This window comes from Panthera uncia, chromosome F2 (genome assembly GCF_023721935.1).
Source record: "Panthera uncia isolate 11264 chromosome F2, Puncia_PCG_1.0, whole genome shotgun sequence".
NCBI classification, from domain to species: domain Eukaryota; kingdom Metazoa; phylum Chordata; class Mammalia; order Carnivora; family Felidae; genus Panthera; species Panthera uncia.
Window position 1 is genome coordinate 76,331,415 of NC_064812.1, and position 16,170 is coordinate 76,347,584.

The following is a 16,170-nucleotide window of genomic DNA, read 5'->3' on the forward strand; positions in this document are numbered from 1 at the left end:
GATGACGGCTTCCACGTCGTGTCGGGCCACGGCGGTTCCACAGCACAACGACCACATATTTCTATGTGTGAAAGGCACCCAGTCAGTCAAAATGGTCCACCTGGCAGATTCATTCAGACCCAACCAAATCTGCTTAACAAAACCGCTCTGGAGATACGGCAGTTTATCGCTTTGGTATTCTTTGCACTGAGAGGTCATGGAAGGACTGAATAGAAACATGTGAAATCATTTGTTCATTTATTCATTAATATGTTGTCAAATTCAGTTTTCTATACACTATGGTGTTTATTCCATTTTCTATACTATTAGATATACATATTTAAAAAAATATTTAACTTATTTTTAAGAAGAAATTAAATATTTTCTGAAAAAGAATCATTTTATTATCGTTCTCTAGCAACAAACCTGAAACAAGCCTCCTCCAACTCAACTAACTCATTTAAATACCTTTGCTCCGTAGCAATTTGTCTAAATATCGAGTTTACACAATTCTATTCTACAGAACACTGTTTTACCCTGTTACACAGTATATAGTTAAAGAACATTTTTGTAATAAACAAGTTTCTCTTTCGATATGATACAGAACAAGTTTTTCACACTTCCCAGCAATCACTCGAATATATTAAAAATGCATCCTTCTTTAAAAGGCACACACATTTACAGGTTCAAATCTTTATTGTTTTAAAATTCTACATGTCTTTTACAATACAATATTTTGTTATTTAAATGACCTCTAAATGGTTAATGTACAATGAATATGCTTTTTCTGAACTCAAACCATGGATTACGATTTCATCAACAGGATTATTTCCAACCCAAATCAAAAGAGGTCGGGAAGGTTTTGAGTGCCGCGTTTGAAACGGTCAAGAGCACACACGCTTCCCGGTAGAACCCAGGTGGCCGCTGTTCAAAGTGCTTTTGAAGACTGCTGATTATGGCTGGCCTTAACATCAGTCGATCAAATGACAAGTTTTTATTTTGAAACGTCAAAGGGCATTTAAAAAAATAAATGAAACAATTTGCTTTAGTAATCTACAGACGCAAACTCAAAGTTATGATTATCTGCATGCAGTAACACTCCCCTTTAAATAGTTCTGAAGAATTTATACATTTTATAAAGAATGTGTTTCAGAGTGCAAGTTTTCTGATATTGATTTCACAAAAGGACAAATGCTGGTAATAAGAGCTAACATTTACTATCTAAGTCCAAGCTAATGTATATGTAACAGGCAATTAATATGGCTCACCGTAAGCCACAATGCAGGGTATGCCCTTTGAGAAAATGAACTACTTTGGTCCGCATTTCTAGTTATCTGGGTAAAAAAACCAAAAACAAAACGATTTTAAGTCGGCCAAGGCTTTTGATGAATTTATTGTTCCTAAAACGTAGCCAGTTAAAAAGGAAGTGATATACACCAATGAAGTGTATTGTCACGGCGACCTCCGTATAAAAAGACGGCTTGCTGTTTTTGGAGTGAGGAGTAAGCACTGTAGGACAGATCAGGCAGCTGTCACAGAACGTTTGATTTCTTCCTTAAGTTATACTTTCTTATTCCATGACACAGCTTTCACTCTGTAAAACTTTGTCCCCAGAGGAACCTTGAATCGGTTTTGTGCCTAAGAAGAAAAGAAGAGGAATGACTTCAATGGTTAAAACCAAACTACACAGTACTGTCCGATCGTACTACTCAGTGCGAGAGTACTGGGGGCTGGGGAGCACGGGCGAGCAGAAGTCTTTACCAAAGCGCCCAAGACCCGCCCCTCCCCAGGCTGAGAGTACACGGAACCACTAACATTGATGGAAGAAAGAGCTGGTAATCGTTGCCCAACAATACGGTACAAACGGAGCCACGGGTCGCGATTTTGTACCGAAGAACTGTCAGTACACAGTTTAAGTTCCATCAGTGCTTTGGAGCAGAGAGGCCCCAAACCGTTCGGTACATTCCACCGACTCTACGGTGTCGACACTGCTGACACTACAGTCAGGGACGTGTTCAGCCATCAGACAGTTCACGTTATCTTCCTTCCCGGGGGATAGCATATGAAAATAAGAAAACAACAACTCTGCCTACAAACGGATGCACTCAGTCATCAGTTACGCTACGTGTTCTTTCTTTGCACACGAAAACACTAATAACTGGATAGTCACAGAAGAGCATAGTAGTTTTCACATACAGCCTGAGGAGTTGTTGGTAATCACCTATCCATGTCCACTCTCTAAAGAGAAATAACAAATCCTTATAAAACTCCTGGTTCGTACTCACACTCCTTGAACTCAAGGCCTAACTGGGCCTAACTCGATCGAGTGAGCTAAAACGCCAACCACTGCCCTATGAACAATTTCTGTGTAAAGGAGTATGTGAATCTGAATCTTCCTTATGGTTCCTAGTTTATATTACCTGATGTAGTTTTTACCTTTTTGGCTTGACAGTATTCCTTTTCCATTACTTTTCCAAGTACCCAGGGTCTTCGAGATGCACCTGAAGCTAGTGAACGAAAGTGTGAGTTTCTTTTTAAAAGTAGTTATAATTACTCATGAAAACATTAACTGCCAGAATCAAAACAGACGAATAAAGTTCTCAGAAGTGAAAAAAGGTGTAAGACTCTTAAAACTGAAATCCCTAAAAAACAAAATGTTTTCTGAGACAGAAATGGAATCATTTTACTTTTCAGCCATTGATTTTAACTTTCTTCACTAAATATAGATGGTAAAGCAAATCACAGAACTAATAAAAGTTCAAGAACTACAAATAATCTAAGTACAAATCATGAACAAATAAATCTAGGGATTCTAAGTTAGCTCAACAGTGCCATCTACCGAAATGCTAATGAAGATGGCCATTTCTATTTCTGAAACAGACAGTTATTCAGACAAAATTTATCTTCTAGGTTCAAAGCAAAGCACTGCCTTTGTGGGGGTGGTGGGGGGGTGGTGGTGCTTTTAACGTCAGTGCTCAAGGGTAGGAGCCTGTGTCACATCTGTCCCGCACAGCGCCTGGCACGGCAGCGGTAACATGATTGGTGCACGATAAATAACATAAGGGCTAACGGGTTAAGAAGCAAAGCCCGGAAGGGCGGTGCTTGTGTGAAGGGGAGACGGAAAATGCAGGGGGAGACGGAAAATGAGGGAGGAGACAGGATGAAAAGCTAATCCTCAAAGAGCCAAAGTGTGACAACCTAAGAAAGGGAGAGTACTCATTTCATTTTTAAATTCATTAAAAGAGAAGCTAATAAAAGAGTTGATTTCCAAAGTATTGGGTCAATAAATGATCTGCTTAGGCTAAAGCCTGAGATTCCCAAGAGAAGACAAATCTGATCTTTATTCCCTAAACATAGTTTGGCAGGATATAAATGAAGGATATCATGAATGAACTATCAGAAATGGAAAATGCTCTACAGAGTAATTTAGCACTTCACAGATAATGCGTGATTTCTGAAAAGAATGATCTAAAACTGAATGCTTATGTTTTATGTCTGAGGAGTAATGGGTCCCACTGTCAAGGGCATAAAAACACTCTAGTATTTTGTATTTCTTTAAAAAAGTGGGGGTGGGGTGGGGGTCAGGAGGGTAGAGTTCCTTGGTAAAGTAAGACTGTTAAATTCTTTTCTCCAAGACTTGTGATAGCCCTTCACGTGGTAACGTGCACTGTAACCTCTAAGGGTACACAGGAAGTGTTTCCTAGATTTAAACACTAACTCTCCTATTCTTGGGAAAGGCACACTGAAATTTTTAAAGATCCATGATATACCTTAGCCCCTTATAGTTCTGGAAACAAAAATAAACACGTTTGTGTATATTTATGCATTTATACATTTAGACATACACATGTAGAATAAAACAAATGGGGCAAAATGTTAACAACAGGTGAATCTGTAAAGGTCTATAGGTCTTTTTTTGTTTTTTTAAACGCTGGTACTTGTGCAACTTTTTGGTAAATTTCAGAATCATTTTCAAATAAAAAAATTTAAAGAAATGAAAAAAAACCCAGAAAATCGAAAAAAAAATGTCGTTCATTGTTTTCAAGGCACAAAATCAGTACGTTGTAAGCTTATCTTCTCATTTTTCAAGGTTCTACGAAAACTGTACAAGTCTATGCGCATTTCTGTATACCCATCACCAACAGCCATGATGGAGTGATCGTGTGACACTGGCCTAATTCAAGAATTGGTATTTGCCCATGTCGGTAAGTCATTCCACACGGACACATCAATTGTAATGGGCATATATTCCTGTACTTTAATAATCCTATTTAAGCTAAGTACCCCAAGGTATCTATTCTCTTTTAAAGATCAAAGCAATAGATAATAGACACGGTAATTTAGTATATTTTAACACATTTTTTTTTTAAAAACCAAAAAAAACCACTAAGTATTGAAAAGTTTAATGAAAAAAAAAAAAAAAGGAAGAACGTAAGATGATAAGCAGGCTAGAAAAGGCATTTTACAACCGGAGAACTTTTTTTCTAAAACTGGTCTTTACTGCCTTTATAGACAAATGAGTGTGTACTAAGCTAAAATAGGCTGCATGTGTATGAGAATTTTGACAATATAATTCTGCCTCTGCTAGGGTATATCTGATCCAATCTCATTAAATCCACTCTATTTTCGAATTGTCAGTAGATCCTGGAAAATAATCTGGATAACGCAGATTTTATAAAACAGCAACGACAAAAACAAAACAAAAAAACGAAACAAAACAAAAACAAAACAGAAACAAAACAGAAACAAAAACGTATTAAGCAGAGTTCCGTCTGAGTGATGTAATTCTGTTATGATTAGACAGGAGGGGAAAACCTCTGACATACTGCGTGCGCTCCGGCTTCGCTAGTGTGGTTCCGGATGTGACACTTACCACCCTCACCTGGTTTCAGATCCAGGGCAGGCAGAGACTCCGAATGCAGGAAATACAAGGTTGGACTAACGGTAAACAACACGTAATTGTCATGGCGCTCGTCTAGGATGATGAGCACCAAATCTCCCACCTGAAAACTGAAGAAAGGAATGTAATTTATTGGCCTGCAGAGTCACTGCCGCACTCTTCTGAAAACTTCAAGCATATATTCTGCAGTGTTCAGCCCTATATTCAAGTATCAAACACTACCTATTGTTTAGAAAAACAAAACAAAACAAAACAAATGCTTGGATGGGGGGGGGGGCGACCCCCCCCCCCCCCCCCCCCCCCCCCGTCATCTAGTCACAGGAAGAAGATGTTCATCCTTTATCTTCCACTCACACTACGTGCTACCTGCTATTTCTGTCTCTGGGTCTAGTGCTCTTCTGTTTGAAAGAAAACCCAGCAGTGTTCAGTTCATGTACTTAATCAGGCTTAAACAAGTCGGTGGAAATGACTGCTTTGGGATGACGCCTGAAACACGGAGCGAGGAAAGAAGGAAGGGGGTGTAGCTGCCCATAGGCTCTAAGTGATGCTCTCTTCAGAATCAGTTTTCAAAATGTTCAAAATATGAACAGGCCTTGAAGGCTAATCTTGCGGCCTCACTGAATTTCGCTCTCAGTCTAGCAGTGTTTTAGTGGAGGGTTTAGGGTTTTCTCGATGAAGTATCATCTCATCTGCAAATAGTGGAAGTAATACGTCTTCCTTGCAGAGCTGGATGCCTTTTATTTCGTTTTGCTGTCTGACTGCTGTGGCCAGGACTTCCAGTACTATGGTGAACAGAAGTAGTGGTTACCGGAGGGGAGGGGGGTGGGGGATGGATTAAGAGTAAGTACACTTATCACGTTGAGCCCTGAGTAACTGAGTAACGTACACAGTTGCTGAAATACTATGTTGCACACCCGGAACTAATGTGACACTGTACGTTAACTATACAGGAATTCGAATTTAAAAACTTAATAAAAAAAAAACAAGGAAAGTTAACCTTGGATTTCACACTTGCCATGATCATTTAATTCTGTAGGTCTTGCACCTGATAAATCATCAGAATCACTGGGAAAGCTTTTAAAAGAGAACAGTTTTTTATTCATTAATTGCTTATCCTACAAATCCTCGATGCCCGCCTCACAGGATGTGGCAGGCACTGTTTTGGCTAAACACCAGAACATCTTTAAAAAGGCAGATAGGACCTCTCCCAGGCAGTTTTTTCTTTTTCATAAAGCTCATCCCATTCTAATCTTTGAAAGGCCCAACCCTGGATCTGACTTGACATACAGCTGATACATGAAAGCAGATACCATTTAGCCCTTTGAAATCACTGAGAAAAGAGAAGATTCTAATGAGGGTCAGTAACCACAGACGTCTGACAACCAAAAATTTCATTGACAGACCTATTACAGACAAAATACAGAAGACTAACCAGTGCTTGTGAGCTGTTAACAATGCTTTTCAAAAACCTTATTACAGAGACCCTCCTTTCCAACAGCCCGTGTCAAAACCCAATATATTACTGTGAGGTAATGTGGAACAGGATGGCTGTCTGTGAAATTATTCAACTGATAAATTTAATAGTGTATTATGAATCTGTAGTGTATCAATTACAGTGAAGTCTGAAAAACAGAAACCAGAAACACTGTAACTTAAAAAATCTATTTGAAATGACTCTCCGATCTAAAATGAAAAAGACTAAGGTGATCAACAGGATTTAGAAGCGGTGGCATTGGGGGTGCCTGGGGGCCTCAGTCAGTTGAGCGGCCGACTTCGGCTCAGGTCGCGATCTCACGGTTTGTGAGTTCGAGCCCCGCGTCGGGCTCTGTGCTGACAGCTCGGGGCCTGGAGCCTGGTTCACATTGTCTCCTTCTCTCCCTGCCCCTCCCCAACTTGTACTCTGTCTTTGTCTCTCAAAAATAAATAAATGCAAAAAAAATTTTTTTAAAGAGGTGGCATCAGCTGAAAAGTGGAGTCAAAAAGATTTCAGAAATATCTGTGTACAAATGATAATTAAAGCTATAATAGGAATGGCTTTGAATGTAATCCTAATGTTTCCAAGAATAATTTAGAAAACCTTTACTTTTAATAGAAAATGTTTTACTACCAATGAGTACAAAACACTCAGCTCAATGCACCTGAAATCTGAAGGATTACAGCCACTGAAATATATTTCCATTAACAATCCAATACTATCTAAATCAGTGACTCTCTTTCACAGGAAAAACTTTGAGAAAATATAAATAAAATACTTACTCTCTAATAGCTATCTTTTCCGAATGCCTTGAGGATACCGAAGACATGCTCTGAGACATCTAAAAAAATGGACAGTTCATAAAGCTATTTACACAATTAAAGCACCACATATATTTATTAGGTCCTTGCTGCAAAAATTTCTCTCGATGTCACACACATTCAGATCTGTGCCTCAGCTTTTAAGAGTCCAAGCATAAGGTTCATTAATGTAATTCCTTTCCTTCAACAATAATTTTCAGTGGACAAATTCACCTACACTTTTACTTATGTTATTTAATCAAATTTGGCTGCATTAAAGACTACGTATAGAATATTTTATTTGTAATTCCATAGCTAATATTAAAAATATCACAGGGAAAGAGATTAACAATTTTTGGAGAAGAGTTTGCCAATTCTAACACATCAGTTTCAAATCTACTGGTAAAAGAACAAACCAAAAAACTCTGCAGGAAAATCTTACTCAAAGACTCACTAACTTGGAAAAACAAATAAACACAATGCTACTCTGGCTGAAAAGTGGGTGGGAGAACAAAGTTCTCAGAGTCGGTAAAGTCCCTCTCTGACGTCCAAGGCAACTTCTGAGAAGCTTCAGTTTAAAAACCCACAATTCTGAGCAAGTGCTAAATGAGGAAAGGTGTGACTGTCACCCATTTCCTCTCCTGATGACGAACAAAATGGGACGAGACACGCGAGCGGACGCGCTGTTGCCTTAGCCCAGCTGGGACGGCTTGCTCTTCAAACGGGCTTTAATCCATTTCTGACACCATCACATGACCCACGGGGCACGTGTCCCCCAGTCTCAGGGCCAGAAAGGATGGTGAAGATGCCTTCACTTCCCAAGCAGAGTGGGCAGCACAAATCAAGGACAGACAAGTGCATTTCTCTTATTAAGTCTAATTCTGATTCTCAGAATTTCTTCCATTGCTCTCTGAACTTTATCTGGAATAACGAAGGGTCTCATTTGTGCTTGAAACAAAATAAAAAGAACAATAACAAATAATGAACAGAAAGGCCTAAAAGTACAGCAATTTAGTATCAAAATCATCCAAATGGTCTACATACTGCCAGTGAAGGCAAGTTTGACCATCCATTTTCTGGACCACATTTTATTTAGATTTTTTAAAAAGCTTAAGTTTTTCATATATTTATTATAAATGAGGTCTTAGATTTAAGAAAACACTGTGAAAACAGCTGTAAATTGACATGAGAGTATCCTTAACATTGAGACACCTCTCTGGGTGGGAGTGGGGTCCTCTGGATCTGAAGGGCAAAACTCCTTCTTTCATAAACACTTCCCAAGCATCAACTGTGTACCAGTTACTACTGAAGGTGCTAGGAACACAGACAAGACTGACTACAAAACCCTTGCCAAACAGGGCTTAAAATCTATTGGAAATACTGCATCAAACGGCATGTTGAATGATGTCTGAGACAGGCAACTCTTCTCAGTCTTTTTGAACAATGGTTTGCTGTACTTACAAAAACAGCAAATAGACTTAAGATTGTCTTGGTGATAAATTAATGATTAACTATAATGACTGTAGACTAATTGACCATATGACTAATGACTACAGAATTTAGATGTAATTTTTGCTGTTCAATAAGGTATAGGAAAGAAAAGCAGATGTTTCCCTACAAGATACTGTTTTTAAAAAGCTCAATTCTAATCAGTATCAAAACTTTTCAAAAGTACTGAACACACGCCTTAAGATTATTCCTATTTCCTCATAACTTACAATTATTAGAACTTGCAAAATGAAGTAACTGCCTTATTAAAACAAGTAAGATCAACTGTACAACTGTTCAAGTAATTGGTTAATATGTTTGCAGGTTAGAGTAAAGCCAAGATTAATTCAGAAGATTATACATGGTATCATGCAAAGTGTCAGGATCAAACATGTTCAGTTTAAAAAAAAAAGTGAACGGACATAATGTATTAATTACGCACCCTTAAGAGTGAATATGTTAATTTCCAAAAGGCCTATAAAAAGTACTTCTAACTATAAAGAGTTACTGACTTAAGAATCCCAACTTGATGTTACAAATACATGTAATTACGGAATCCTAAGTGATCATAGCTTATTAATCACCGGAAACACGGTCTTGAATTTGCTGACTGATATTAACGTGACATTAGTAAGGTAGTCAGCTTCGTCCGTTCTACTGCCACGGAGGGCACCTCTGACCTACGGTCACCTCTCTGAGAATCAAGTCATTAATGACCCACACGGCCCAATGAAACTACTAGAAATAAATTCATCGAGCCAAACATGTTGCTGACGGTATTTATAATGAAATGTAATGCAAAACATTTTGAAATGTTAACATCTATTGGCCAAGAAAAATAACTTACCAGTCTTTGATTTAACCGCTTGTTTTCTTCTTCTTTCAATTGTAATGTCTGCAGGAGGAAAAAAAAGGGACCTGTGGTTTATCCCTTGTATCTTCTCTACTTGAAACTTCCTAACTGTCAAATTTCCTTCATCTTCACATTAATGTTCTGATCTAGTATGAAAAGTTAGTGAGGATATTCTTTTTTATGGATCCTTTCCAACTGTTTTAATTATTTACAGGCTTAAGAGAGAATTAGAACAATTTTAGGTACATTTACCTAAGCTGAGGGTTCTCAAAGTTTAATATGCTTTAGAATTACTTGTGGAACTTGTAAATGTGCAGTAAATAGCTGGGAGCTATTCCCGAAGACTCTGTAGGGGATAGACAGCAGACGGGGGATAGGAACAGGTCTGGCCTAAGAGGAGGATTCTGTAGTTATAACACACACCCCAGCTGAATTTCACAAAGGTGATCACACAACCCTTTAATAAGAATGCACGATAGAACACAAAGTTATAGAATTCTGACTTTGGATTCTTACTGGACGATTAAGCCTGAAAAGAGCAAGAGAAAATGTTGAAAATCTTAAAAGCCCAAGGAATGAAAGTGATCTATGAGTAAGGATATGTTAACTCTGAATCAAAATTATATATAACCTGATAGTACAATTGAGAGGAAACCCCTTATTGCCATTTTTTTAAAATTTCAATTAATCTCAAAAAAAAAAACCACACAAAAAACAAAACCCCTAACTTATCTCATTATTCATACTCTATTTTTGCCCACTTCTAGAAAATACTTACCTTATTTTTGAAATAAATACATGAGGGTTCCTATTTATAATCTTTTGTTGCATTCTGAACTGTTATTGAATAAAACCATTATTCCCTATATTCATTTTATAAAGACCACCAATCTTCTTTTCGGATATAGACTTCATTTACTGGGAAGAAATGACAAATAACAGACCTGGAATACTATTACCAAATATTTAGCCACCTGAATAAAAAAAATGACAGGATTTCTCAAAACATTAATCGCAAAAGTAACCACTTTTTAAAAGATCTAACTTTATAAACATAACCTGGTATGTTTTCAATATAAACATTTTGTAACAGCGTCCAAAACGAACGCGAACACAGTCAACACTGCATTTCAAGAAAGAAATTTACTTACTCGTTCTAACAGCATTATTCTCTGTTTTTCTTCAGATAGCATATGGATATTTTCTCTAAAAGAGAATGATTTATTTTAGTTTAAGTCTTTTAAAATTCTGGACTTTACATTCTTCAATAAGATTTGGAAATTTAACTATTACTACAGAGCACTTTAAAAATTAAAGATTTGGACTACATTTTCTTTTTTTTTTTTTTTAATTTTTTTTTTTTTGTTTATTTTTGAGAGAGACAGAGTGCGAGCGGGGAAGGGGCAGAGAGAGAGGGAGACAAAGAATCCGAAGCAGGCTCCAGGCTCTGAGCTGACAGAATAGAGCCTGATGCAGGGCTCGAACTCATGAACAGTGAGATCATGACCTGAGTTGAAGTCGGATGCTCAACTGACTGAGCCACCCAGGCGCCTCTGGACTACATTTTCAAAAGCAGCCTTAATGTTTAAATTAGGACACATTTCAATGGTACATGTTCTTTGTACTGGAGGTCTTGAATCCAGATCGACAAACCTTTTGAAATTATAAGCAAAACTTTGTGCATGCATTTTTCTAGGGGCCATGTCTTTTGAATCTGAAGTTTTCCCCCAGAGAGGAAGAAGCGCTCCTCTTCCTACGTGTGGGTTAATGTGTGGTACCAATAAAGTGGTATTTCCTGGGTGGCTTCACCATTAAAACTAGAAATAAAACACAATACATCTATGAGTAAGCTACAGACAGAACTTAAAGTTTTATTCCACAAAAAAATAAACCAGATCTCAATAAAGATTTCAGTGGTACTACTAAGTGGTTAGAAATGTGCTCATCTCTCTGCCATGCGTAAATCTGCCCATCGCACTAAAACACTCAAAAGTTAGAAAAGAAAAAAATGTCTAATAGGGTACAGGCTTGAACGTTGTATTTTTATTACAATTCTTTATGGAGGCACAATTGGGAAATAAATTATGAGACATTCAAAGTGTAAAATATGATGATGTGATATACATACACATTGTGAAAACATAAGTTCAATGAGTCAACTAACACCTCCATCACTTACCTTTTTAGCAAGGCAGGGAGAATGTTGAAATTCTACTCTCTTATCAAATTTCAACTATACAACACAGTGTTATCATTTACCGTGACCATGTTACATCCTTAGGTCTTGTTCATCTTATAACTTGTACCTGAAAGATTGCAACCTTTATCCAACCTTGCCCCCCCCCCCCCAGTCCCAGCTCCTGGCAACCACTTTTCTACTCTATGAATTTGACTTTTTATTTAAAGATTCTACATATAAGGGATACTATGCGTTATTCGTCTCTCTCTGGCTGGCTTATTTCATTTGGCATGTTGGCCTCCAGGTTCATCCATGCTACTGCAAAGGGCAGAATCTCCTTCTTTCTCATGGCTGAATAATAATTCGTGAAATATTTTTGTTCACCATTTTCTTAATCCATTCATCCATCAAGGGATACTTAGAATGTTCCCATGTATTGGCTACTGTGAATAATGCTGCCGTGAACATGGGAGGACAGAGATCGCTTTTGAGATAATGGCTTCATTTCTTTTGCATAGATGTACCCAGAGCTGAGAGACAGCTGGATCATACGGCAGCTCTACTTTTAATTCCTTGAGGAACCACCATATTGTTTTCTATACTGGCTGTACCAGTTTACATTCCCACAAACAGTTCATGAGAGTTCTCTTTCCTCCACATTCTCACCAGCACTTGTTACCCACTGCCTCTTTAATAACAGACATCCTAAGAGATACGAGGAGACTGGTATCTTGTGGCTTTGATTTATATTTCCCTTATGATTGGTGACACTGAGTACCTTTTCATGTAGGTCATCCGTACGTCCTCTTTGGAAAAAGGTCTATTTTTTGCCCACTTTTTAACTGGGGTTGTTTCTTTGCTGTTGTGTGGGTTCTTTATATATTTCAGGCATTAACAATGTATTAGATGTATACTTTGCAAATATTTTCTTCCACTCCATAAGTTGTCTTTTGATTTTGTTGATGTACAGAACCTTTTTAGTTTGATGTAGTCCTACTTGTTTATTTTTGCTGTCTTTGCTTCCAGTGAAAACCCCCCACACCACTGCCAAGTCAATGTCAAGGAGCTTCTCTCCTATACTTTCTTCTCTGAGTTTTACAGTTTTGGGTCTTCTATTTAAGTCTTTAATCCATTTTGAGGTGATTTTTGTGTATGGTGTTAACATAGGGATCCGGTTTCATTCTTTTGCATGTGGCCGTCCAGTTTTCCCAGCACCATTTATTGAAGACACTATCCTTTCCCTACTGGGCATTCCTAAACTCCCTTGTCAAATTTTAGTTGCCTAATATGCAGGAATTTGTTTCTGGCATCTCTATTCTATTCCATTCAGCTTTGTATCTACTTATGCCACCTATTTGATTACTACAGCACTGTAATACAGTGTGAAACCTGTCAGAAAGTCAGAAAGTGTGAAACCTCTAGCTTTGTTCCTCTTGCTCAAGATCGCTTTGGTTATTCAGGGCGTTCTGTAGTTCCGTATGAATTTTGGGATTGCTCCTTTCCATTTCTGTGAGAAGTGTTACTGGAGTTTTGATAGGGATTGCAAAGAATCTTCAGATTGCTTTGGTTAGTAAAGACATTTTCATAATTTTAGTTCTTCCAATCCATGAACACAAAATCTCTGTCCACTTATTTGTGTCTTCTTCAATTTCTTTCACCAACATCTTGTAGTTTTCAGTGTACAAATCTTTCACCTCCTTGGTTAAATCTATTACTAAGTATTTTACTTTTTGATGCAATTGTAAATGGGACAGTTTCTCAAATCTCTTTGTTAGTTCATTGTTAGCATATAAAAACATTACTGATCTCATGTCCTGCAACTTTCCTGAACTTATGATTAGTTCTAACAGTTTTTGGTGGTCTTTTAGGGGTTTCTACATATTATCATGTCATCTACAAAGAGATAATTTCACTTCTTCCTTACCTGTTTGGGTATTTTTTATTTCCTTTTCTTGCCTAATTGCTCTGGCTAGGACTTCCAGCACACTATGGTGAAAAGCAGTGGCGAGAGTAGGTATCTTTGCTTTGTCCAGATCTTACAGAGAAACTTTCAGCTTTCTGCTGTTGAGTATGATGTTAACTGTGTGTTTCGCATATACAGCCTTTATTATGTTGGGGTACATTCACTCTACACACACTTTGTGAAGAGTTTTTATCATGAAAGGATTGATGTTGAAAATTCTGTCAAGTGCTTTTTCCTCATCTACTGAAATGATTAAACGATGGCCATTCTTTGTTTTGTTGATGGGGTAGATTGCACCAGTTTGCTGAGGTTGAACCACCCTTGTATCCCTGGAATAAATCCCACTTGATCCTGGTGTACATTCCCTTTCGTACATTGCAGAACTTGGTTTATTAATATATTGCTGAGCATTTCTGCATCTATGTCCATTATGGATACTGCCCTGTATTTTTCTTGTAGCTCCCCTGTCATGCAGGTAACAGGGTAATGCTGGCTTCATATATTGAGTTCCGTAGAGCTCTTTCCTCTTCTATGTTTTAGAAGAGTTTCAGGAAGGTTGGTATTAGTTCTTCTTTTAAAAAAAATGTTTGATAGAATTCACCAGTGAAGCCATCTGGTCCCAGACTTTTCTTTGCTGGGAGGTTTTTGCTTACAGATTCAATCTCCTTACTTAACTGGCCTGTTAAGATTTTCTATTTCTTCATGACTCAGTCTTGGACGGTTGTATGTTTCTAGGAGTGTATCCATGTCTTCTAGATTGTCCAATTTGTTGTAAATGATTGTACATAGTAGTTTCTTACAATTCTTTATGTCTGGTATTAGCAGTAATGTAGACTTCTAAATTATTCTGGGTAACTCCCCATTTACATTTTAAGCAACTGACTAAAGCAGGAATTGTGTCTTCTAAATGTTAATTCTTTTTTTTTGTTTAAATTTTTTTATTTGAGACAGAGTGAGCACACATGAGCTGGGGGGCAGGGGTAGAGGGAGAGCAAGAAAGAGGGTGTAGAATTCTTAAGCAGGCTCCATCCTCAGCATGGAGCCCCACATGGAGTTCGATCCCATGACACTGGGATTACTACCAGAGCCCAAACCAAGAGTTGGGACACTTGGTAACCGACTAAGCCACCAAGGCACCCCTAATGTTAATTCTTGTAGGAAGAGGCTATGCCTAAGACAAGGTCATGAAGATTTAATTTCATTTTAGCTTTTACATTTAACTCTGTGATTCCCCTGTCTTGTAAATAGGAGATCCAATTTCATTCTTTGTTTGTGGATATTCACCTGTCCTGTCCTAGCACCATTTACTGAAAAAGCTACCATTTCTCCATTGAATTGTCCTGGCACCATAATACAAGGATTCAGGTTCAACAGACTATAAAGTTAAGGGCTTATTTCCAGACTCTATTTCAATGGTTTATATATATGTCTACATACATATAACTACACACATATATATCAGCTACCAACATCCTTATTACTATAGTTTTGTATTAATTTCTGAAATAAGGACATGTGTGTTTCCAACTTCATTTTTTTTGAAGACTGTTTTGGTTATTTTGAGTTCGTTGCATTTCCATATGAATTTAGGACCCACTGTCCACTTCTGCAAAAAAGGTGTATTTCAACAACAACCGTGTTGAATCTGCAGATCACAGAGTATTGCTACCTCAACAAAATTAAGTCTTTTTTTTTTTTTTAAGATTTTGTTTTTAAGTAATCTCTACATTCAACGTGGGGCTTGAACTCACAACCCCAAGATCAAGAGTTGCATGCTCTACTGAGTGAGCCAGCCAGGCATCCCAAGATTAAGTCTTCCAATCAATGAACATGGGATGTCTTTTTAGGTCTTCAAGTTCATTCAATAATATTTTGTAACCTTCAGTGTACATGTCTTGAACAACTTCTGTTAAATTTATTCTTAAGTATTTAAATTTGTAGTGAAATTCTGGGGACTGTCAATATACAAGATCATATTATATATACAAATAGAGATAGTTTTATTTCTTCCTTTCTAATCTGGATGCCTTTAATTTCTTTTTCTTGCCTAAGTGCCCTTTATAGAACCTCAGGTGCAATGCTGAATACAAGCAGCCAAAGTGGACCATCTTCTTGCTCTTGATTTTTTAGGGGAAAGCATTCAGTGTTTCACCACTGAATATGATCTTCTCGTGGGTTTTCTTTTTTTTTTTTAAATAGTTTTGAAGACTTTTATTTTTGAGAGAGTGCATGCACATGTGCATGTCAGTGGGGAGGAGGGGAGAGAGAGAGAGAATGAATATGAATATGAATATGAATGAATCCCAAGCAGGTGCCACACTGTCAGTGCGGAGCCCAATATGGGGCTCAAACTCACAAACCGTGATATCATGACCTGAACCGAAACCAAGAGTCAGAAGATGCTTACCTGACTGAGCCCCCCAGGAACCCTGATGTTTAATTTACTTATCGCATTCCTGAAATACTCCAATGAGTCATGACGATCATCTTTGACTCCATTCCATCTGAAATGTTAAAACTGTCCTTGGGATTTT

The 16,170-nt window shown here is 37.7% G+C and overlaps 1 protein-coding gene across 6 annotated transcripts in view; it reads right to left on the reverse strand.

Moving 5' to 3' along the window:
- Positions 1 to 656: 656 nt before the first annotated feature.
- The window catches only part of RB1CC1 (RB1 inducible coiled-coil 1), a 91,376-nt gene continuing 75,862 nt past the window's right edge, over positions 657 to 16,170 (reverse strand). For 3 of the 6 annotated variants that reach the window (XM_049633399.1, XM_049633400.1, XM_049633404.1), the window contains 6 exons: positions 10,646 to 10,700; positions 9,489 to 9,536; positions 7,136 to 7,194; positions 4,853 to 4,989; positions 2,416 to 2,486; positions 657 to 1,617 (listed from right to left, as the gene is read on the reverse strand). In XM_049633399.1, the coding sequence (XP_049489356.1) occupies positions 1,540 to 1,617; positions 2,416 to 2,486; positions 4,853 to 4,989; positions 7,136 to 7,194; positions 9,489 to 9,536; positions 10,646 to 10,700 (448 nt within the window). In that variant the 3' untranslated portion in view covers positions 657 to 1,539. Of the gene's footprint in view, positions 1,618 to 2,415; positions 2,487 to 4,852; positions 4,990 to 5,221; positions 5,954 to 7,135; positions 7,195 to 9,488; positions 9,537 to 10,310; positions 10,413 to 10,645; positions 10,701 to 16,170 lie in introns of those variants that run through there. The other 3 variants (XM_049633401.1, XM_049633402.1, XM_049633403.1) reach the window with 3 other exon arrangements.